The 25,281-nt window shown below is 38.6% G+C and overlaps 2 protein-coding genes across 4 annotated transcripts; both read right to left on the bottom strand.

Annotated features, from left to right (window-relative positions):
• Positions 1–10,469: 10,469 nt before the first annotated feature.
• LOC110797502 (uncharacterized) lies at positions 10,470–11,093 on the bottom strand. The gene has a single exon (XM_022002615.2). The coding sequence runs from the start codon at positions 11,091–11,093 to the stop codon at positions 10,470–10,472; it is 624 nt and encodes a 207-aa protein (XP_021858307.2).
• Positions 11,094–15,890: 4,797 nt separating this feature from the next.
• Positions 15,891–24,691, bottom strand: LOC110797510 (protein FAR1-RELATED SEQUENCE 11). Of its 3 annotated transcripts, none has more exons than XR_002535855.2 (7): positions 23,333–24,675; positions 22,509–22,952; positions 20,640–21,465; positions 20,188–20,266; positions 19,984–20,096; positions 19,756–19,839; positions 15,891–16,298 (listed from the first exon to the last, which is right to left on the bottom strand). XR_002535855.2 is itself a non-coding variant. In XM_022002625.2 (3 exons), the coding sequence occupies exons 1-3, from the start codon at positions 24,338–24,340 to the stop codon at positions 20,848–20,850; spliced, it is 2,070 nt and encodes a 689-aa protein (XP_021858317.1). In that variant the 5' UTR covers positions 24,341–24,691; the 3' UTR covers positions 20,501–20,847. The 3 variants fall into 3 exon arrangements, 1 of the variants encoding a protein (XP_021858317.1); XR_008930499.1 differs by having other exon boundaries at positions 19,984–20,093; XM_022002625.2 differs by lacking the exons at positions 15,891–16,298; positions 19,756–19,839; positions 19,984–20,096; positions 20,188–20,266 and having other exon boundaries at positions 20,501–21,465; positions 23,333–24,691.
• Positions 24,692–25,281: the final 590 nt, after the last annotated feature.

The following is a 25,281-nucleotide window of genomic DNA, read 5'->3' as shown; positions in this document are numbered from 1 at the left end:
CGTTCGACTCCCAACGGACCCAAGCTCCAGGAAAGTCAGCCGAAATTTCAAAAATTTAAGGGCCACTAAAAAGCTCTTATCCCCAGCAAAGCACATCCCCAACGGATCAACTCCGGGTGTTCGAAATTCAAAAATTCAAGATTCAAAAATTCAAGATTCAAAAATCCAAGATTCAAAAATTCATGATTCAAAATTCAAGGTTCAAAATTCAAGGATTCAAAATTTTCGATGCCAAGCTCCGTCCTGAACCAAAGGCGGAAGAGCAGGACAAGTACAAACCGGAGTCATCACAACCGCACCGAGGTAGACTCTATCCTTTTTTTTAACGCCTGTTTTATGCAGGTACCGACGTACAAAGAGTGGTTTTGATTGCAGAACATCTAGATCATTCTCCGTCCCTTTCGAAATACTTTGACTTGCGCTTTCCTAACCTAACGCTCAGTCAAAGTGGGGGCTTCTGTAGACACCTAATTTGTGTCTCCCCTCTGGGATGATGACGATACCATTATCCTTACTAGGCGGTTGGAACAACTCCCTGCGAAAATCCCAATTGCTAAGAACATCTCCAAAGTTAAAGATCCAAAATCCAATTCCCGAGGTCGTTCCCCTTTCGGAACTCGATACAAAATACAATTTTCAAAAACCAACTTCAAAATCCAAGTACAATCTCATCTATTAGACCATGCCATTGGTTTTACTAAGCCTTTTACACTCAAAATCATATAAGGCAAGTCAAATTCGGGCGCCGACCCACAAAACCGAGCATGTCGGGCCTTGTCCCGTAAAACCGAAGTTCAAAACCAGAGAAAGGCTTGTTTTTAGACGAAAAATTGAGTCTTAAACGCCAAGAATCGTACTATTCGTACGAAGGTACAGCACTACAAGAGGAATCAAGGACGGAGCCCGCGTCCTTGCTTTGGCGGCATTCACGCCACGTCACCAGCGCCCAGCGCTGCTTCGGCGTGCTGCACTGGCATTGGCTGGCGTTTTGCACCCATTTTTCCTATAAAAACCCCCTCATTTTCAACATTAGGGGAGGCAGATTGCAAATACAACGTCGTAATACCAAAATTACGCCTCAAAAATACAAATCAAAAACCCTTCAAAAACACATACAAATTTCAAGTTCTAAGCAATTGGGAGCTCTAAAAGGAATTCTTGCCTAAACCTAAATAGGTAATTCCGAATCCCACCATATTCAATCATGTTTCTTTGATTTCAAAATGATTAGCAAGTTGGCATTTTTATTACTAAAAATGTCACTTGCAACAATCATACATCTTTTCAAAATCCAAACTTTTCAAAATACAAAAATGCAAACTTTCAAGATTCAAGGATGTTCAAAGTTGCTTGAAATCACTTCTTTGAACTAGAATCACTTTCAAGTATGGAGTAATCAAAGATGACACCTTTTTAACTTTTAAAGGTTTAGTCTTTTGAGATTCAAAACTCCATTTTCAATATACAAGTTCAAATTTTCAAATTTCAAGATCCCATGATGTTTAGGGTTGCTCATGACTACTTCCCTAAACTAGGATCCTTTCAAAGTAAGAGCACATCAAAGATCTAACCTTTTCAATATTAAAAGGCCCGATCTTTGAGATTCAAGTCTCTTAAGTTTCAATATTTCAAATACAAGTTCAATATTTCAAGTTCAAGTTCAAGTATTTCGAGTTCAATATTTCAAGTTCAAGTTCAAGTATTTCAAGTTCAATATTTCAATATTCAAGCTTTCAAGTTCAAGTTCAATATACAAAGTCTAGGATACTTGGGTTGAGAAACCTCTCCCAAGTTGAGATTTTTGGCTTTGAATTCGTGTCGGGCGCACTTATTTTTAAGCAGCCACTTGGGGTTCGAATCTCATGTGCCCAAGTACAAATTTCAATATTGCAATTTCAATATCGCACCTTTCAATTCCGCAATTTCAATACCGCACTTTCAATTCCGCAATTTAAATACCGCACTTTCAATTCCGCAATTTCAATATCGCACCTACAATTCCGCAATTTCAATTCTGCACTTTCAATTCCACATCTGTGCTTGCCTAGTCCATTTCTAGGCAATGTGGACCTACTCCCTAGTCCATCTCTAGGGGGTCTTGTATTTACTAATTCCGCACTTTATTTACTATTGTGATGTTGCTTTGTTTTCTTTATTGCTTTCATCACCGTACATGCTAAATACAACAAAATACAAGGTTACATCACGCTTAACAAAGATAATTTCTTGGACAAACCGGCCTTAGGTTCCTTTAAATTAATCTTTAAAGCAAAGTGACCACCATACAAAGTAGAGATTCCATTTTCTCTAAAATTCAAACCCACATAGTCTAATCTAAGGTATATTCTCGAAAATGCTATGTCACGTACTTGAATATTTCTAAAGCTCGCGGAATAAGCATCTCGTTCCCGTGCCCGGATCTCACCCATCCGTTTCGAGGATTCAAAGCCTTATCCAAAATAGAGTCACTTGCGGTCTTTCCAAACGAGACTTTAAACAATGTTTGGTGGCGACTCCTTCGAGGTACAAAAAAACAATGGTTTTCTAAAAAACCGCCCCCTTGTAGGATGGGAACTTAAAACACCCTCTACACTAAGCCTTTTGAAAGAAAAGGCTATTGAGTCCATCAAGACCAGGAGCGTTATGGATATTAATCCCTTTGAGGGCTAGGTCAATTTCCTGAATAATAACATGTCTTATCAAGTGTTGAGCAACATCATCCGTGAGTTGGGGAATTTGCCTGAAAAACAGGGAGGTCAACTCCTTGAAGAGAAACAACAGCTGTGCCAATCAACCCCTTATAGAAAGTTCTGATGTTTTCCTCGATGTCCACTGCAGTAGTCAATTTATAACCACTACTATCATAAATCATGCCAATACTATTGCAACTAATTGAGGCTCAAGAATCTACCAATTATTTGACCTTATTAGTTTTAATCGAGTTTATTAATCCTAAGGTAACAAGGACCTAAACAAGAGTTTAACCATTCATGAATAAAACTCCCACTCAAACCAAGAATTATATGTTTTACTAATTTTTAAACATAAAAATGTCTTTCCATGTCTAATCGGAAACCACATATTTAATTAAAAATTTAAAGTTCATATATTTAATATTTTAAATCCCTTTTGATTAATTTTAGTTCATTAAAATAAATTAATCATAATTTATTCAAGGTTTTAATTTTATTAAATGATTAGTATAAATTTATTATAATAATTAAACTAATAAAATTAAATTCCGAGAAAAAATTACAAATACGAAATTAATTTTAGTTAAGTTTGTCGCTTAATGAAAATTAAATCGAACGTTGGGCCAAGGCAAGGCCATGAGCACGAAGCCCACGCCTCACCAAGCCCCATGCGCACGGCACAGCTACGCTGGAGCGCAGCACAACAACGAGTGATCGCTCGCTAGCTCGCCTAGCCTCGCTAGCCCGCGCTTGTCCATCACCTAGACCACTGCACGGCAGCAGGCCATGGGCCGTGTGCATTGCTGCAGCTCCAATGTGCTCATGTGCACAAGGCATCACGCTTGGTCGAGGCTAGCGCCCACCTGTTGCTGCACGCGCAGGCAGCATGCACGCAAGGCAGCACACACAAGTGTGCCTTCCCAGCGATGCTTGCCTTGCCTCGTTCTCTCGCCTTTGCTCGTTCACTCGCACATAGCACACACGCACAGGCCATAGCCCATGTGTGTGCTTGTGCCTTGCTCATTGCTATGGTACCGCATGGGCGGCGAGTTCCTTTGCTCGTCGTCGCATACCCATATCATTGCAACACCCCTTAAGGGTAACACTAAGCTTCCATTGCTTCGTGCGTGCAATTTTGTGAACATTCATTAAATCAATATTTTAATATATTTCAACATTTATGACAACTTAATAAACCGTATTAATTTCATAAAATTTTAAACAATCAATCGAAAATTCGTTAACTAAAATAATTTTCGATATACTTTAGGGATTAAAATTAGGTTTCATAAAATTTTAAAGATTCAAACTTTAACAAATTTTAGGTGGTGTTTTTGTCATAAGATCCCAATTAAATTACTAATTAATTATGAAAATCAAAACAAATCCCGAATTATTTGAATTTCAACAAATTAATTATAATTACAAATTAGGTAGCATAATTAACGAATTAAAAACTTAAAATTGTTAATCTTATGCAGTAGGTCTTTTATTAACTCAAGATTATTAAACAAGATTCACAAATATTAATTTTTTAATATCAATAAAATTATAATTATGCATCCGAAAAATTAAAACCTCCGAAAATTCATAGTTAGGCTTCGATTTTGAGAATTCTGGGTTCGGCCGAAAAATAGTAATTTTGTCAAAATTTTAAAAAGCCGTTTAATTCACTATAAAAATCATAAGATTTCGATCACTATTGACAAAACTGTCGAAAATCCTGCGAACATATTAATTAATAATCTCATGAATTTGCAATTAATTATACCAAATTAATTCACCCCTTTAATTCTTTGCAAATTTATAATATTAATCCATATTAATTTAAATGATTATGTAATTAATTAGAGGCTCGTGATACCACTGTTAGGTTATGAACAATCTAATGTCATGCGGAAAAACCATAAATGCCAGAATCCAGATTAAATGCACATAATCATTTAGCATAATTTAGTGAACACACTTTTTGATGCGTGTCTTCCCTAGCTGCTCCCGAACCGAAAATTAACAAGTTAGAACGTCAAACGTCGTCCCTCCGTAGAAAGTTCACAGTACGTTTAGATCCGCCTTAGATCGTACCAACTAGGATATAATATGAGGTTTATGATTTTGGGATCTCACTTTTAGGTGATAGGAAAAGTTTATTGAATTGTGTTTCAATTGATGTGTTTATTCATGACCATAGGCCATGTATTTATAGGAAATAGGAAAAACCCTAGGAGCCAAAACCCTATAACGTTTTAGGAAAGTTTTAGGAATTTACCAAAAAGAAAAAACCCTAAAACCCTAGGTGGCTGGCCGGCTGCTTGCAAGGCAAGAAAACCAACCAGCTTTGATGCACAAGTAAGGCCACGAGGCCTGCTTTGTGCGCTGGCCCAAGCAGCTCCGCCCAGGTCCATGCGCGCAGCGCTGGGCCTGGCGTGCAGCCTTGTGAGCTAGGTCTTGCGGCTTGGCGTGCATTGCTTGTGCGCTAGGCCTTGTTGCCTAGCGTGCTGCAATGCTGCGGTCTAGCTCGTCGAGCGATGGGCTGGCCCATGCGCTGGCATGTCGCTCGTCGAGCTTCCGGTTTGTTTTTCCTATTCCGGAATTTATTTCCGATTCGAACAATATTTACGTTTCCGATAATATTTCCGATTCCGACAATATTTCCGATTCCGGAAATATTTCCGATTCCGATAGTATTCCGTTTCCGATAATATTTTCGATTCCGGGAATATTTCTATTTCCGATAATATTTCCGATACGAACCATATTTCCGTTTCCGGCAATATCTTCGACTTTGATAATATTTATATTTCCGTCATGAACCATATTTTTGTTTCCGTTAATAGCTTCATTTCCGACAAATATTCTTTCTTTGCCTTTTGAAAGTTTATTTAGCTCCCACTGAAACCAACATCCGTCATTTCCGAATATCCATAATAAGAGTATTCATTGAATATAAATATTCAACTAAATACTTGATACGTTCAAGTACTATTTGTGTGACCCTACGGGTTCAGTCAAGAGTAAGTTGTGGGATTAATTACATTATTTCCACTTGAACTGAAGCGGCCTCTAGCTAGGCATTCAGATCACTTGATCTCACTGAATAATTAACTTGCTTAATAATGAACCGCATTTATTAGACTTAGCATTAAATGCATTAAATGCAAACTTGGACCAAGAGAATTATTTGCTTCAAATTTTACTGTTTAGTGATGTGCAGATTTGAGGCCCCAAGTTCAAAAAAAGTTAAAAAATAGCTGAAATTGGGCACTAAGTCAGCCGCCCGGTGAAAAAAGTTAAAAAATAGCTGAAATTGGGCACTATTTGTGTAAAAATAGCTCGATCGGGCGCGCGTTGATGAATTAAATGGTACTTATTTTCGCCCAACGGGCGAAGGAGCGCCCGATCGACCTGCCAGCGAGTCGTTCGCCCGATCGGGCGACGAGCTGCCCGATCGGGCGGATTTATACGGAATGTTTTTGAAGTTTGAGGCATGGATTTTGTCTAAGGGAAGATTTTTTTTAATATTTAAGTCATCCGCCGGGTGGAGACCCGGCGAATGGGGCCCGATCGGGCGCGTGGCGATGGGTAGAAAAAGGATTTAATTCTCTCGACGGGCGAAGCGCTGCCCGGTCGGGAGGATATCGAGTTGATCGCCCGATCATGTGGGCAGCTGCCCAATCGAGCGGAAGAAGATTTCACGAGACAAATCACGGGCCTCACCCCCTTTTCTTTTCTTTCCTTCATTCATCATCTTCTTCGATCTCACTCCTCACCATTAAACCCCAACACCTCCAAACTTCAAACCTTCATATATCCTTCAAACCTTCACCAAATTCTTCATACCATATATCAAAATCATCCACACATCATCCTCTTCATCCTCCACCCATTTAATTTCACCAACTCTCACTCCCCACAAAAATCCCCCAAAAATCCCCAAAACTCAAAAGAAAACTCAAATCCTTATTTCACCATGTCTTAAAGGGCTAAGAGAACTTGTGTAGCATCAAGGAGGAGACTGGAGGAAGCTTCTACAAGCCACGTGCCACCACCACTACAAATAGAGGCAGACCCGGACTACCCGGAATCATCCTCACAAGTGAGGAGCGAAAGGCCCGGCTCACCCACCTCAAACTGAGGGAGGTAATTCCAACCCGCTTTATTTATTAAAAATCATTGGTTGAGATGGGTATTGAGAATGATGTGAAAAGATTATTTTATGGGGTTGGCTTAAAGGAAATATATAGCGTGTTTAGACTAACTTTCAAACGGTTAACACTTGAGTTTTTGAGTTCATTTAAAGTGCAAAAAAGTGGGCATAAGGACATAGTACGTGTGTTCTTTAGATTGATGAATCAATATGTTCAAATGACTATTAGGTATTTTGGTAGGATTTTTGGATTGTTTGTTGAGCATAGTAGATTCCCTGGGGAAGCCCACAATAATGCTGAAAATGTGGGGAAAGTTAACTGGAAATTCTGCACCTGTTAGCATGCAACATTTGCATGCATGCCTCTAATTTGCAACACCCGGTCCCCATTGTCTTTTTCCGATTCATGGGTTTACTATATTTGGGAGGGATGAGCCTCAAAATGTTAGGAGTCAAGAGTTCGAGATTATTGGTGGCTATGTGAATGAGGGAGAGGATAGCTACAGAATGAATTTGGCCCACCGCCTATCCAGTCACCTCAAGTCGGTGGCAATTCACCGATACACCACGAGCATTACACTTGGTGGGTTGATCACCCACATTGCCATAGCTACCGTGGGTTTCGTTAAGGCGAACCATGTGCTGGTTCTGGGATGTAACTTGCTTGATTTGACATATTTTGCATCATTACGCCGGTTGTACGCCGAACATCAGTTACTTCGCGCTGGTTCTTTGTACTGGGTGTTTCAGAGGAACATGCTTTTCCTCTTGCCTAACTCCGAGGGCCACACCGGGTTTCGACCTGAGCAACAACACTACCTCTTCGTGGGTGATAACATTGAGCCCCTACCACAGCCACAGTAGCCCGATCCCGAGCCTCGCACCTACTTCCGTAGGGAGGACGTCGGGAGAGGGAGAGAGAGGCTAGAGCTAGTGTTAGCCCATCTCCACAGAGGGGGGGCATCGTTCTTTGGAGGAGCGCATGGACTGACTAGAGATATGTTTCGATCACTTCGAGACCGATCACCAGAGGGCTATGTTCCCTATCTATGACCACTTTTCTAGGCAGGGAGTTCTGCCTCAGGAGGCCCAGCACCCTTCTTGGTTTGGCTATCCCCCGGAGGGATATGGAGTACCGGGAGCTATGGGTACCTTTACACCCATTAACTACTATGGACATTGTGATTTCCCGGGGTACGGAGAGGGACCTAGCGGGCATGGTGGCCATGATGGAGAGGGTATGGATGATGATGGCGCAGGCCATCAGTGATGAGTTGGAGATGGTTCCATGCCCCTATAATCCAATGAGAACATTGTCCGATTTAGCTTAGGGGGTGTTCATGTTTCCATGTATATATTAGGTATTTTCTCTTCTTCCCTGTCTATACTCTATTTACTGCTTTGGTGTGACTGTTTTTTAGGATATATTCATTGCTTTAAAAAAAATAACAAAAATTTGTTCCAATGACTACTAAATCATGCTTCCTTGTGCCCCTTGATTGAAAATTGTTTTTGATTCTTGGTATTTGATGACCTATAATGTTGATATGTTGGCTATGATCCGAGATTCGACTATTTTGATGCCTTAGCATGAGTCAACTTTGACTAACTGGTTGTGGACTTGGTGCTTGGCAAGTTGATTTGGTTAGGAATGTGTGTTAGCTTCCTGTTATGTCATTGATTTTGAGTATTGGTTTACAACTATTAGTAGTGTTTTGTGGCTCATATACATGCACATTGAGGAGGACGAAGGCATTGTTTCTTTTAGGTGGCCTTCAGATGATTATAGATACATGTGTTCCCTTCTTGCTACCCATGTTGATGCATGTGCCCTTTTATTTGGTGACTAGCAATATTACAAGTCCATTAAGCCCCGTTGGTTACTAGTCACAAGCTTGGCTTGGGGGAGCTATTAGTGAGTGAGGCTAGGGAGTTGTAGTGTGCTTCATTTGAGCACAATTTGGGTATTGGAAAAAGAAAGGGAATTCTTCTTGTTCTTGTGTGGTGATTAGAAAAAATAATGAGCAAAAAGATGAGAAGAATTGAGAATGTGAAGGTTCCCAAAAGGGAGAGAAAGAAAATAAATATATAAAAAAAGGGAGAGAAAGAAATTGAGCAAAAAGAAAAGAAAAAAAATAGTTAATTACTTTCGAAAAAAATTCAAAGCATAATTTCACTCAAGCATTGCAATTCCATATTCTTATGAGTGATCAGTTGTAGAGATGAAAAAAGGCGAAAAAGTATTGTGTGGTTTATTTGTTGCATTCTTATGTGTTGAATGGGAGAATTGTGGTCATTGTTCATTTTTTTATCATGGGATTTACTAGGATTTTGGCTCCCCAAAGCTAATTCTTTAAGCTCACATTTTTACCCAAATTTATCACGCCCTTACCTAAGCCTAACATTACAAGCTTTGAAGACCTTCCCACCTTTGTGCATATAGTCATATTAATGTGAAGGTAGTTGTTTATCAATGCAAGTTATGACATGACATATTCCGAGTCGACTGTTTGGTTGAGTGCATGCCTTTTTAAACACATGAGTATTGTGAGTTTGGGAGTTTGGGAGGGCACTGTTCACATACATTGTTGGAAGGAGAGCGAAGGAGTCTTTTACCCACCACATAAATGAGTGAAGAGTGTGTAAGCACTAGTCTTGAATTCCATGTGCATTTGTGGTTCGCTCTGCATTACAATTGTTAGGGAGGATTTATGGTCGAATGGATTTGATTGGTTGGCATTGATGCATACTCATTGGATTTTACCTTGAATCGTACTCATTTTTTTAAGTTGTGTTTGGGGTGAAGTTGGTTCATGTATTCATCGTTGATTTCTTTGCTTAGGGACAAACAAAGATCTAGCTTTGGGGAGTTTGATATATGTATTATTTATAGTGTTTTTTACCCCCGTCCCTTATTACTATTTTGCGTTATATGAGCTCTTAGGAGCCATTTTTAGTACTAATATGTGTTTTGTAGTGTGTCTTGAGATTTCAAGTCGTTTCAAGAGAAATCCGCCTTTTAGGCTCGTTTCTTGATATTACAGGCCACTACACGATCCCGAGTAGGTTGGGGATGATCATTTTCAACTCTTGGGAGCCTAGGACGTTCATATTTGGGCCCCAATAGTTAGACTCGGTGATATTGATGAAGAATAACGCGTCGAGCCGGTCACCCTGCAACTTGTGGGCGAAGGGAGACCAACCGGGCGAGCAAAGGGACTAATTGCAAATTCAGCATGCGCTGATCGGGTGCCACTCGCCCGGTGCCCATTGGGCACTGGGCTCGTCAGCGTTTTCAAGGGCAGCCATTCGCCCATCAGGCGAGAATTAAGGTCTTGGGCGCCCGTCGCCTGGTTCCCCTCGGGCGCCTGCACTGTTGCACACAAGGAGGAGATTTCGACCCGGTCGGGCGACGACAACCTCTTAGGGGCGCGTTTAGCCTTTGTTTCCGGGTTTTTTTCTTCTAATTTTAGGCAAGACTATAAATAGGAGCCCTTAATTTTATTTTATTTTTGGCAAATAAAATATATTTATTTATTTCCAAAAATAAGGGATTACAACAGTTCAACTGAACACCTAGGCCACAGCCAAACCATCCTACCAGACTTACAACAAAACAGCAATCCTACACACTACAGTAATTGCTCACTCATCTCATCAGTACATCTACAAGCAGCAATAAACAAAATTCTATTAACAACAGTAGTAGCAGGGTCAGCTTTGCTAGTGAAGATCCTCTGGTTCCTTTGCAGCCAAATCTGATACACTGTCTCAGTGAAAGCTAGACTGAACACTTTGTTCTTAGTCTTTCCTTTCCTAGACTTCTTTGCTGCTCTAGTAATCTCCTCAGTAAATGGCGGTCTTGTCTCTCCATGTCCAACTTTCTGAATCACAGCATCCCATACAGCACTGGCATAGTCACAGTTGAAAAATAGATGATCAACAGATTCATCTACCTGGTTACACAGAGTAAAGGTGCCATCAATATCCATATGCCAACTGAGCAATCTATCCCTGGTGGGAAGCCTATTCTGAATGGCTAGCCACAGAACAAAGACACTCTTTGGACTAGCAGAATTGTTGCAGATTAGCCTTTTCCATTCCACCTTCTGACTTTCACCTTTCAAGCATTTGTACATGTTCTTGATGCTATATTTCCCATTAAACACATATTGAGCACAACCAGTAGCAACTAGATCCTCCCTTCCACTCCAAATCTTCCTCAGTGACCAGGTGAGACCAGAAGGCACCTCCATGGTCCAAAAATTCCTATTCTTCACATAATACATGTGAAATAGGAGCCCTTAATTATTTGTATGAGGATCTAATTTTCAGCACTTAGTTTATTTTGCACCTAGTTTTATTCTCTCAAACTTATTCCAAACACTTAGTTTATTTCAATTAAAGATTCAAGCTTTCACTTTTCATTCTTCGTTCCTTAATTAGGTATTACTTCATTCCTACTTTATTATTCAATTTCAATTTGTTTATTGTTTTATTATTCAATTTCATGCATGTTTTTTATAACTATATTTGTTATGTTTACTTCAATTATGCGTGAGTAGTCTCAATCTAGGGTTTTTAATTTGGAACCCATGAACTAATATGAAGGGATGATTGATTATTGTTGGCATTGTTAGTTGATTTCCTATTGATTGATTTCATTTATTATGCGAATAGATTTGCGCAGGTTTAATTGTATTAGTCTATTAACATCAAGTTAAAATTCGAGAGATGCAATTTGATGTTTAGACTAGTGTCAATGGGTAGAATTGGAGTTAATAAATTGCGAGAGCATGTTAATCCCAAGTCTATGATTAGTATCGATTCGAGAGAGCATGCTAGTCTGATTAATTGCTTTATTGACTATTAGTGATTGTTTATCATCCCAGATTATTGTTCATTGGTGAACCTGTACCCTAGGCCCTTTATTAATTGATTTCCCCTTGTTAATTATTGTCGTAGGTTAATACTAAACCCAAACCATATTCTTGTTTCCAATAGTCTAAACATGTCGATTAATAGTAGAAAGAACATTGTTTCCCTATGGGTACGATCCATTCTTCCCTTGCTATATTTCAAGTTGGTGAACGTTAGGTTTATCTTTAGGAGTGCGATTTAGCCTATCACCCTTGCGTCGAGTTGGAGGAGCATCAACCATGGACAACAGTTGTGCACGGACCGGGCACGATTTGACATAGGTCGTGCAGTATCTAACGCACGGCCCATGCTCGGGTCGTGCACATTTGCACGGACCGTGCAACGCTGCTACTCCACCATATCGTCTTATTTTGCACGACCCCTTGCACGGGTTCTGCAACTCTGATGAAGACCATGCGAAGCATGACGGCTATTTATTTCTCGGGCACATGTTCCCGACCCCTTAGTACAAATAGAATGTTACCCTCAAAGGCGTTGGCCCGTGCGCTATGAGTTGTGTGTTGCGCTATTGCTCGCCCATGCGCGCTGCTCGTGCACGGTGGCTTGCGCGCTCATGGCTCGCTTATGGGCCTGGCCTTGCGGCCATCTCGTGGACTTGCCTCGTCCAAGGGATTCGATGCGCGCGGCCTTTGGCCCATGCTCCCAACTCATGGATCGAGCTTCGTATTTCCGATTTGTTTTCTGATTCCGGCAATATTTCTGATTCAAACAATATTTCAGTTTTCGGTAACCCAATGGGTTCAACTGTTCGGGTTGAAAATTGACAACAAGTTGTAACGCATTTGAATTTTAGTTTCATGTTGAGAATTTTGAATTTGGTTATGTATTAAGCCTTAATGACTTGTGACAGGGCATTGAAATAATGGCAAATATTGCCAATTTGAGACATTTTTATTATTTACAGATTATTTGCAAATGTAGTAGATTAGCAGGTTGTCTTCAAAGAAAAATACTAAATGGAGTTGGTCACTTTCAGGTTCACTCATTTAATTTCAGGTTGGGTCGAGTTGAAAATTCCAACTCGTTTAAGCAACCAGGTCGAGTTCAGGTTGGAAAATCTCAACCCGTTAATAAACAAGTCGACCTAAAACTGACCCAACCCGTCCCATTGCAAACTCTACTCGTACCCAATAACATTTACATTTTTCCACTTATTTTCTCTTACTTTATTATTTTATTTACACCTATCAATCTTTTTACACTCTCTCACTTACTTTATCCATATTTTATTATATCCACCCATCTTTTTACACAATAAGTTTTTTGTCTTAATATTTATGCAAATAGTAACTATAAAAATCATTATGAAACATGGGTAATATAATTTAAATATGATCATGTAAGTTAAATAAGATCATATAAAGTCTTATAAATTAAATAAGGTATTATACGTTCAGATAATTTCACATCTTATAAATTGAAGAGAATACACCCTAAAATGGTGCTTTATTTTTGTTTAAAGAAAAATTCAAGCTAATGCATTAAGGAACAAAATGTGTGAGAGAATGTACCTACAATTGTTCTACCCCAAACGTGTATCTTAGCAACGTGCGTGATGTGAAACAAATTTGTCATCCCCATATTTAATATTTACTAGTTGTTGGATCGTGCGCTAGTGATCCCCCAAGGTATACAAAATTATTTTTGTAAAAATGTTACTTAAAAGCTAGGAACTTACAATTTATGGTAAATGCTAGAAATGATATGTTAAAGTTAGATGTTGGATTCACATTTAACAGGAAATAGAAACCATATGCGTTTTAATTGATAGTTCGAAGGTACAATATATAGGAAATCATACTCAAAGAAAACAATACATTTTGTATAGCAATGGAAGGGTGGAACCGTAAATGCTCTATTGTTAAGAATAAGACAAAATGAAACAAAGAAGGAAATAAGGAGCATGCACGTAAATGCACTATTGGGTGAATAATAATCAAAGTATGAAGCTTTATAAGGCCCTGTTCTGTTCACCTTATTTCCACTTATTTCAGGAAAAATAATTTCAGATAAGTTCAGTTAAGTTCAGATAAGTTCAGGAAAAATAAGGGTTGACCAAGTACAATTTATAACTAAAATAAGTTTTGATAAGTTCTAATAAGTTCAGATAAGTTCAGTTAAGTTCAGATAAGTTCAGATAAGATAAGTTCAGGAAAAATAAGTGGAAATCAGGTGAATAGAACGCAGCCTAAGTGTTAGAATATGAGACCAAATAAGATAATCGGTTTTTTCATGAAATGCCCTCGAGGTTTGCAAAAATGCACCAAATACCCTCGCGTGTTTCGATTCACATAATATACCCCTATTTTTTCGTACTGTTCATGAGATGCACTTGGAGCTAACGGACGTTAGTCTACCGTTAGTTGCAATTTACCATTTTGCCCTTAATGATGTTTTTCGACATAAATTCCAAAAAAATCTCAAACTTCTTATCTTTCTCTCTCCTCTCCCCTGTTCTTCCTCTTTCTCTCTCCTCTCCCCTGTTCTCTCCTCTCCCCTGTTCTTCCTCTTGCTCTCTGGTCGGCGGTGGTCGATCTCCTTCGCGCGCCACCGCAATGTTCTTCGGTGTAGATCGAGATCCTTCACGCGCCATCAAATTTAAATGGATTGTTCTTGAATTCACTCCTCCCTCAATTCTTAATTGTGCTCTCTACCATTGTTGACCAAGGTTGGAAGCTTTAACCGTGATGACAAGTAATCTCTCTCCTCAACTCCTCCCTCGATTCTTTTTCACTATGTTCTCTTTGTGATGTTTTTGTGTTGTGAAATTGGGGGTTTCTTTATAAATTAGGGTTCTCTTATTGGGGGTTTTAAAAATTAGGGTTCTTCGATTGAAGGATTGGTTAAACTAGGCTTGTTTTATTGGGGGTTTTTCGAAAACTAGGGTTCTCGACTGGGGCTTTTTCGGTAATTGAGTGTTGGTAATTTGGGTATATCATTGTCGATTTAGGTAGTAATTAACAAAGAAAGGGTTGTTGATTGGATTAGTATATTAGTGTTGCAGGTTAAATTGTGCCCATTGAAATTTGGGGCTTTGACAAAACAAGAACTAAGATACTAAATTACTGAATTACCGGGGCTTTTTTGTGTGTTGCAGTGCCGCACCTGCTGCAAGAATGGGTTTAGATCAGAGAAGAAAGGTCGGGAATGGAGAAAAACAAGACTGCAGAAGAGAAATTAAAGGGAAATCGTATTGATAACCAACCAATGAAACCAGCTTGCATTCGAGAGGCTAGACTATCCCAACCACAAAGCTGCTAAAACATGATTTCTGAATGGATCACTTCTCTTTTATCTCCTCTTGTAATTACATTTCTCAGTGGCATACAAGCTGACTTTCCAATCCCCATAGTGATGCTACATTGCTAGCAGCAGCAATGTCTCCTCTTTTTCTTTTGTTTCTTTTCCTTGCATTCACGCCAAGTGCATCCAGGCTTCCAGGTAGGGCAATACGCAGAGTGAATAAAGATTTTCAAAGGCTCCTAACAGGGGATGTAATAAAGCACTCTTAAATGCTATATAAATCTTGTTATTCCACAATTTTATTTGATTATTACTTATATTTCTGTTTTAGGTTTAACTTTTAGGTTGATTAAATTGATTTAGGTGAACGATTTGTGGAAATCAAATTCTGCAGTTTAAAAGCAGTTTGGGTATTTGGTGCAACTTAGTTTCAAAATAGGTGTATTTTGTGAATTATAAACACAACTTAACGGAGGACTAACGGAAAGTCGGTTAAGGGGTATTTGGTGCAAACTTGGGAAAAAATAGGGGTATATTATGTGATTCAAAAGACGCGAGGGTATTTGGTGCGTTTTTGCAAACCTCAAGGGCATTTCATGAAAAAACCGTAAGATAATGTTAAAGCATATTCAATTACAAAATATTTTCTACCAGGGCATCAAGCCTTTTAAATGCACCCTACCTTTACGATTGCGACCATCATATGGTTGTACCCATCTGAGACCACCTAAAAGAGTGCTTTATCTCCAATCCTACTACTATCATCTCAAACAAATGCTACTTTTTCCCTTTGGGTGAAATTATGGTTTTATTGCGATTAGCACTCAGTATTTTAAATATTTGATTTAAAACACATTCCAGCAAAAGTGTTTGGAGAATCAGAGGTAATCCCAGCAAAAATTCACCATCTATTCATTCAACATCTTCCACTCCATCTTCCCGATTAACACTCAACATTAATACACTATTTAATTTATGTATTCTTTCGATCTTTAAATTTTACCTCTATTTACATCATATATATATATATATACATATATATATATATATATATATATATATTCTCTCCAAAATCACAAGCTCAATAAATTAAAACTTAAAAGATAGGTTAAATAACCACTATACAACCGCCCGTTCTTTGATTTAAAACACATTCCAGCAAAAGTTTTGGAGAATCAGAGGTAATCCCAGTTTCTGTTTTGGTCTGACATCATTTTGTTGGGAGTGTTGTTTAAGCTCGTCTGTTCCCTCTGCCATTTTTTCAAACCCCAATCTCCCTGCGAAACGAAAAGCTGAAAAAATGAACCCAGAAATTGAAGAATTCAAATGAGTCTGAGCATCCAATTTCGGGCTTTTTGAAAAAAAAAATGAAAAAACACACAACATGAATCAAAGAACTGCAACAAAATTGAAATCAAAACTTGAAATATTCAAATAATAATGTAAGGCCACTTGGCTTTTTCTCCCAAGAACCTCAAGCTTAGCAATAGCAGAGGGCGCATGAATAAGACAACAGTCAATTTAATAACAATATGACACAAACTTAACAATGCTTAGCAATAGGCTGCATATCCCTTTCTGCATGGTTAATACCAGACAGACTCACCAAAAGCACTGAAAACATTGATTCTACCTCTGCTCACACTGGCCTCAACAGAAAGCTATATAGTGACATTCTATATCATTACCGCAATGCTCTTACAAAACTGTATCTACTATCTACAATTGGATAAACGCTAGACTCCAAATTTCACACACAACTTCTGAAAAAGTTCGTTTCGGCCTCACCCCTACAATTTCTATTAAACTGATCATCATCAAAACAACCTAAATCTACACACACACCCCCAAAACAACCTTCTCTGCCATACATACACCATAGAAATGCTACATGCATAATGTACTCGTAATGAACTGATGCGGACTTATTGGTAATAAAATATAATTAGTCAAATTAACAATCAGGATTCGAACATTAGCTACGGTTCAATAGTCAATGGACATTACGTTAAAATAGACAATGACGTAAACAGGATTCGATTAGAGGCCCTGGGAATACCCCCAAAACTTTTACACTTTATCCCCGTGCCATACCTAAAAGGCTAAAAGTACCCAAATTTGGTATTCTTTGAAAAATATTGCCATTCTCTATACGAGTACCTTAACCTCCATATTCACTCCAGAAACTACTAATTAAACCTCTATACGCCCCATAATGTCAAACACCAGTTCAAAATTTAAGACATGTAAAGAAGAACAAAAAGGGGGATATCTCATCAAATTTATAACCAAAACATTCAGCCTGATATAAAAAATTAACCTCCTTTCCCTTTCTGAACTTATAGCGGCAGTCTTCCTCATCCTCATCCTCATCCTCCTCTTCCTCTTCTTCTTGTTCCTCATTTCTCTCCCCATTTACAGAAAATGGAGGTCCTCAAAATCGCTCACAAATCTGCTCAATTTCTCCAGTTTCTTGCTCATCCGAAGGAACAGGAGAGAGAAACTGATCCACGTACACCTTCATCAATTTGGAGGGACTTCACGCAAACTGATTTCTTGGGGGTTTTACGTTGATGGGATTCTAAGCAATTTCTAAAATTTGAAGAAGATTTTGGAAATGGGAGTGGTTGAAATTGAAATGGTGAAGTGTTGGTGCTTCTGATTATCCACAGAAGCTGCCAACATTTGAATAAAGGGCCTAAAAGAGAACAATCTTTGCACCAAATTCTATTTATTACATTTCCAGTTTGAAAATTAAAGGAGATGAGAGAGACCGGATTCTAGCATATTTATTATCTTGCTCCTAAACATTTGATTAATTAGTTTTAATAGGAAACTGACAATATATCACCCACCAACATCTCCTCGTGTCCTCTTTGCCTCCTGTCACTTTCCAGCAACAAAAGAACAAATAACCTATAAATTTTAACCAAAAACAATCACAACAAAATCTAAAATACAAAAATATAGGGAAAATTTGTAAAAAATAATCCAACCTTTGGCCATTCTTCTAAAAACAGTTCTACCTATGAGTATCTATGAATAATTCAAGCTTTAGGGGGTTTCTTCCAAAAACAGTATGTTTTACCTACAACTTAAACAATCGGTTAATTTTATAATTTACAAGTTAAATACGCTATGTGTCACAACCTGATTGGTTTGTATTTTTAATTTTTTTATAATTAAAAAAAACCCATCATCTTCTCTGATTTCCTCCCTGGACTTCTCACCCATCCACCGACCACCACCCTTTCGCTTTCTCTGATCTCCCCTCGCCACCAGTCCACCACCACAACCTCACTGCATCTCCTCCCCACCCGTTTTCTCTCCTCCTGCTCTCCAACTACGCCGACTGCAAGCCCACTGATCGTATCTCAGCCACTCCCGCTCGGACTTTCGTTATCACTCTCCTTGTTTCTCTCTCATTCTCCGCCACTGAACCTAGCGCCGCCGACCATACCCCAACCTCCCTACTACTTTGCTCTCGTTCTCACACAGTTACACTGTATTCCTTCATTTTTCTTCCTCTATTTACTCCTTTGTTCTTTCTCTAAAATCCACCCGACTTTTGATGTTTCCGTCGCTCAACCGTGCGCTTCCGTCTCCGAAAACGTCTTAGCAGGATTGTTTTTTATCTCGCCTGATTCCTCCATTCTTAAGGTCTGCTCAATTTCCATTTTTTACTTTAATTATCATTGCAATTTTATGTTCCTGGATATTTTTTTCTGGGATTTTCTTTTCAATTTTCTGATGTTTCTAGGACTGTTTTCAATTATTTTCAATTTGTGCGTTTTCGTTTTTCTGGGTTTACTTTCTTCTTCAATTTTTCTGTTTTTAAATCAAATTTCCAAGTTTTGATGGGTGTTGTATTTCTCTGAATGAACTGCATTAAACAACTGGAATCCATCAAATTATATTTGTAGGAAAACAATAAGGTGAAATGCAACACATGATGAAGGCGGAGAAGCTATATGGGGATTGGACATTGATGAAATCCAGTTGTGGATGTTGTGTCTCTGTTTACAATTTATCTTCTACTAACTGTGATTGTTACTTGCTAGTCCGAATTTAACATTTCAATGTCGTGGCAGTCGTAAATTTAGGTTGATTTGCTAATTTATGTGACATGTGTAATTGGAATTGTGGTACACAACTCGATCACATTTGTAATTGGAATTGTGTGAGAGAAAAATGTGAGATTTTTGAAGACAAAGAGGGGGTGGCGCAGCCATGGGAGGAAATTGGGGGAAGTTGTCATGGAAGATGGGAGGAGAGAGAATGTTAGCAATGGGGGATGGGAGGAAGAGAAATATTTTTTATTTTTTTTTAAATAAAATTTAATGATTTTAGACCACTTAGAGTGAGACACGTGCCATATTAACTTATTAATCCGGTTACCAATAGGTCAAGACCTGTTTTTAGAAGACACCCCCTAAAGCTTGAATTATTCATAGAATACTCATAGGTGGAACTGTTTTTAGAAGAACGGTCAAAGGTTGGATTATTTTTTACAAATTTTCCAAAATATAGACTGATACAACTGTACAGAAGCAATTTCATCAATTCTAACTAATAAAATTAAGATTCAAATATCATATTTAAAAGACCATCGATTCTATGTGAAAATGCTAAACAAGAAAATTTGACGAACTTTCCTCCCATCCTCTCTCAACAGAACACTGAGTACTAACTTTAAACAAACAAATTCAATGCATTAAAGCACATTCAAGTTACCTCAAGTAGTCAAAGTCCCAAGAGTGACAGTCACACCAACAACATCATTCTCGGCACGCGACTTGGTAATTACCAGATAATCCCCTGGACCATACGCAACAAAATCGACCAGCAACAAAAACCAAAGTCGACCAATAAAAATTACAAAACCCCCATCAAATTCCACCACATTCATAAAAAAATACCGAACAGCAACAAAAACCCAGAAAAAGAACTGAAAAAACTCACTTTGAAGCAATCAATATACGAGTTCATCCACTCTCTTCAAGCTTCTCCTGCTCCCTCGCCTTCCGCCGCCCGCTCCTCAACAATTTCCATCTCCAACTCATCCTCTTCCTCTTCTTGTTTATTAAAAAAACCCAAAATTCAAATAAAACAAAATTATAGAAAAATTGAGCCATGATTAGTCAAAAATAAGTCTAAACAACTCACTTGGTTAAACGATGACGAAGGTTTTGAAGAGCTTCAACGAGAAAATGGTCGACCAACACCGCCTCCTTTTCCGACTTCACTAATCCAATTGAAGACGAAGCTTGAGTTGATTCTATTACAAATCGACTAACAGCAAGAAGTTCAAAGGCTATTTAGGGCAGAGGGGGAGAGAAGAGAGGGCGCGGCGAGTGAGAGAATGAGAGAGGACAGGGGAGAGAAACGACACACCAGAAGGGGGCAAAGAGAAAACCAGTACAATTTGAGGGAGGGGGGGGGGGAATATGCAGGAAGGAAAGAGGCAGCCAAGTGGAAATGAGGTGGAATGCCTAGGTGAAAGGCACTATTCATTGATGAATAGTAATAGGGTGAGCTCCCTTTTAGAAAAGTGTATAGATTACACTCTGAATTTCAGATGATAATTTACAAAAAAATAACAGTGGCAGCGAAAATACCTGGAAAACAAATAAGATACAATAATAAAAAATGACCTGCAACCAAGCTGAAGGATCCTAGAATCTACTGTTCACCAAACCCGAGTTAAAAACCCCAAAAGTTTGACTTCAGATCAGACCCTCCAAGCGATAGTTCTTGCCTTTTAACCAATGGATTCCTTATTGGGTTCAATCAATAAGGGAAAAGTATGACACCAACTGTAGAGGTTTAACTAAAATTCCTATGCATGGTGGCATCTCTTGAAACTAACGTGGTCGAAACCGACTGCTCCCTGATCCTTAACAAAAGGATAGATACTTGCTCAGTTGCTAAATCTAAGCGTTCCTTTGATTTTGAGGACTCTGAAACCAGTGTAGATACCATGCTCTGCAACCGTTGAACTTTTTCTCCATGGTCATTAAGAGTGCCCTGGGGCTTCGAGGCAGATGAATTGACCCGCCGCCATCTCAGAGGAAGATATCTTTCAGGGATCTGAAAGCAATTTCCAGTTGAAAGAACTCGGAGGGCATGCCGACATATGATACCTGAGAACTCAAACTGGTCGCAGCTGCAACTAACGATGCCTTCTTGTGGGTCCCAGTACACTTTCTGGCCTCCCTGGAGTTTGGTGTGGTGTCGCACAAGAAAACCATCTTCCATCTGGAAAGAAGCATAGTGGGCAGCCAGAACAAGTTGCTCCTGTAGCTTGGAGAATGCAAAGGGCGTGAGGACTGATGCAGCATGGGTTTCCATTGGTGCTCCAGTTTTCAGGCTAATGTTTTGTAAATTCTGTTGCATTGTTTGTTGCTCTCCAGCCTGATCTTTAAAATCAACAGCTACAGCAACCTGTTAAGGCAATGCCAAAGATGCTTAATACTGGTTTGAAGGGGGCATATCACAAATAGGTCTCCAGGAGGCAGGAAGACAGCTTGCAGTTACAATGGATGTATCAAAACAAAATTACTCTCGTAAAAGGCATTTTAAACACCAATGACAACCCCACTATGTTTTGAAATGGACTAATTTCACAGCGGTGTTGTTTCAATGACAGTTTCTAGGAATTATCCACTCTTATTCTGTATTCTTAACGCCATATTTTATACCTGGTGACAGACCACATGTGCCCTAAAACTAGCAAGAATGCAAAAGGGTGGTAACCATAAATGATTACTTGATCTAGTGGCAAGAACTTGTCCACACAATCACTTTGGAAATCCATTTTCTTTCAGCAGCACACTCTAAGACCAATGTAGAGCTGCCCTTCAAGATGAAAAATCTAGCTCAGAGGATTCTCAATAAATCATGGCTTCAGTGTGTTTGGACTAGTTTTCGTGTAAAGAAAAGGTCAACTCTAACATATGTACTTTAGTCAGAAATGCAATGTGTCACGAACTCACGATGGAGAGATTCACATCCAGAAAGAATCTTGGCTTTCAGGAACTAAAACAGAATGTGGAGATGCTCAAGAAAGCAAACCAGCTAGCTGACACTTAAAATTGAAGGTTGAGAAGTTTGATGGATAATGAGAATCAACAACCCTATGGACCTTGTCATAGACACAATATGGAAAGGACTGTATACTTATGCTGCCTGACAATCTTAAACTCATTCAAGAATTAAAAGGCATTTCAAAATTTTGTTTTTAGTTCCTCCAATCTTTTATTACATAGACAAACATGGCCAATTTTTTAAATTAAGAATAAACATGTGTGTAGTTAGATTTCATTTAAGATTAATCAAAGAAAATTTCGGCCCCTTTAAAATTTTGAACAAAGTAGCCTTTCGTCAAAAGATCAAAGAAAATTTCTTAAATAAACAACACTGCATACAAGGAGAAAACAGATTCTTAATAAAAACAATGTGACATCAAACATTAACAAAAAACTTACTTGTTCCACAAAATGAGCAAGCCGTGTTTGTGCACTAAGAAAACGTTGTATAAAAGCATTGATTGACTTTGATTGGCTGGTAGTTGTCAAACCAGCCATGAAATGGCTTTTCAAGTACGATAATGCCCAGAGTGACCTTAAGGCAAACAAATTGGCAATATGCCTGTTAGTGTGTAAACCAAAAGAACTAATCATATCCCTCCAACTCAACTCAAACTCGTCAACGGACTCTAAGTTATAAAGTCGATAGAACTCTGCCTTCCACTCATTGTACCGTTCTCCCAGGACAGCATTAAACCAGGATGGAAACTTTGCTACAACCAGCCATATGCACAACACATGTTTAGTGGTTGGCATCTCCACTGTCACCGCCTCTTTGAGGAACATATTTTGATCCGTCAATATTGTCTGCGGAGCCTTACCATTCATAAAGTTTACAAATACCTACGCGAAAAACACAAAAACAAAAACAAAGACAAAAGTATTTGAAGTTACAAAACTACAAAGTTGGATAACAATGAAAAGTGAATAACTAATGGGTAAAAAGGCAACAGGCAGGATATAGCATTGGTAAAAACACTCAAGTTCAAGCACATTGCACAACAAAGAATCACATGCTCATGAATAGTATTAAACTTGAGCTGATTAATTATATGTTTACTCTAAAGGTGTTACACGTACGGGAAATACTATCAACTAGGACATTATTAACAAACATTACGAGAAGACCCACTGAGCAGATGAATGGTATGTATATGACACAAAGTAAAAATAACAGAGAAAAATGGAATAAGACAGGCAGAGATATATGTTACAAGTAATACCTTTAAAGCCCATGATAATGAGCTCAAACTTTCCTGACGCATAAGTACACAGGCAAAGAAACAAGGCATTCCATAATTATTTATTCCAACCCAAATTCCAAGAGGCATGTCAAAAGAAGTCAAGCGATGTGTAGTATCGAACACCACCGCATCACCAAACATCTGATATGCTTGAACTGATGAAGCATAGGACCACGAAATGTTCTCTAAATTGTTGTTTGAATCCAAAGTGTAGTCAAATCTAAAGTTAGAATCCTTGTCCCTAATGTTAGTGCACATTTTTAAGAGGTCTATAGTGTCCTCTTCCGGATCCATTTTCCTAAACGACTGGATTAAGTTCCGAACATCCTTCTCTGTAAAAGGAAGGTATCCAGGTTGTACAGATTTCTCTAGCTCCAACAGCCTCATCATCTGCTGTACAGAAATTCCAGTCTTTGCATACATAAAGATGCGGGTTTTATCAGTATCCGATATATTTCGGTAAGCAGGCAAGAAACGGACCTGATTGGGTTCCAACAAATCATGGTTATGATGATCAACAAAACCAGTGACACGCCATTCAGAAAGACCTAATTCAGTTGTCTTGCTAATTCTCAAGTACGCTTGACAACCACAACGTGAAGATTTCCTGTTCCTTTGGGGCTTATTCTCATTCGCAACCTTAACCGGTGTATTCCCAGCACGATGGCAAACGAAGTAACGCCTAGTTAACCCTTTTCCAACACCATCCTTCCCTTCGGTTCGATGCCGCCTAATTGAAAATCCACATCTCTTTGCAAAATCACTATAGAATTCATAAGCAGAATCATGTGAACTAAACCTCTGACCTATATAAGGAACAATATCATTTGTGACTTCTAATGTAAGCCCAGTCTCGTTAGCTGAATCATCGGCACTACTTGTATCATCCAAAGACAAACACCTCTCATCCGAGGGATCGTCATAGACCACCATTGAATCCCTATCATCTTCATCACAACCCATATCAACCACCGAAACTACTGACATTTTTGCCAACAAAATTACCAAATGCAAAACCCAACATACAGAATTCAATCAAATTTTGACCTAAATAATCAAAATTGTATTTCAGATCATCAGTCGAATTCTACACTCACTCATTTTCAGCTTTGCGGCCAAATCAGCTTGTCTTTATTGCTGTAATTAAGCTTTTGCTGTGTCGAGTCCTTTTGCGGATCGCCGCCGGCAACCACTTTCGAATTTCCGACAATTTGTGGTTGTTGGTACCTTACAATTTTGCAGGTGGGTTGTTACTTGTTAGGGTAAGTTTGTAGGTGGTCTAGGTACAGGAATTTGGAGGTCCGTCCAGAGTTAATCCTATGCTAATTAAGGGTATTTTTCATAAACAAAATGACAAAATATACTGTCAAAATAAATATCAATTCCACTTTAATTAATCGCTAACTGCTGTATCCGGGTACAGTGAGCCTCCAAAAACGACGCGCTCATATTGTTTGTTCATTCTTGTCGACTGTTTGTTCTTTTTTATTGTATTGTTTGTTCATTCTTATTGTACTGTTTGTTCTTTCTTGTTGTACTATTTGTTCTTTCTTGTTGTACTGTTTGTTCTTTCATGTTGTTTTTTAAATTCATCATCAAATTTTCATAATTGTTGTATTTTTTGTTCTTTCTTCTGGAATTTTATGTTCTTTTTTATATTGTTTGTTCTTTCTTGTTTATTTGTTTGTTTATAATAATCATATGGTTAATGTTCATAATTAAACTCTTCACTAATCTTTTATTCTTTCTTTTTGTATTGTTTGTGGCCCGGGCGTTGCTCTGGGTTTTACTTTTAATGGGATTTACTTATTTTAAATATGTGTGTATGTGGTGCTATTATCTGATTCAAAAGGTCTTGCGCGCACAAGGTGTACAATAAATTTATTGTACACCAAGATAACTTTTATGTAATTTTTGTAACTTTAACC

Source organism: Spinacia oleracea, chromosome 3, assembly GCF_020520425.1.
Source record: "Spinacia oleracea cultivar Varoflay chromosome 3, BTI_SOV_V1, whole genome shotgun sequence".
Lineage (NCBI taxonomy): Eukaryota > Viridiplantae > Streptophyta > Magnoliopsida > Caryophyllales > Amaranthaceae > Spinacia > Spinacia oleracea.
This window is presented reverse-complemented; position numbering and strand designations above follow the sequence as displayed.

Bases quoted from the DNA above. Each gene is read 5' to 3' on its own strand.
- LOC110797502 (XM_022002615.2), bottom strand. From the start codon at position 11,093: ATGGAGGTGCCTTCTGGTCTCACCTGGTCACTGAGGAAGATTTGGAGT.
- LOC110797510 (XM_022002625.2), bottom strand. From the start codon at position 24,340: ATGTCAGTAGTTTCGGTGGTTGATATGGGTTGTGATGAAGATGATAGG. The intron at 22,953-23,332 runs GTATTACTTGTA...TTTTTCGCGTAG, and splicing joins CATTATCATGGGCTTTAAAG to GTATTTGTAAACTTTATGAA. The intron at 21,466-22,508 runs GTAAGTTTTTTG...TTGCCTTAACAG, and splicing joins TTGCTCATTTTGTGGAACAA to GTTGCTGTAGCTGTTGATTT.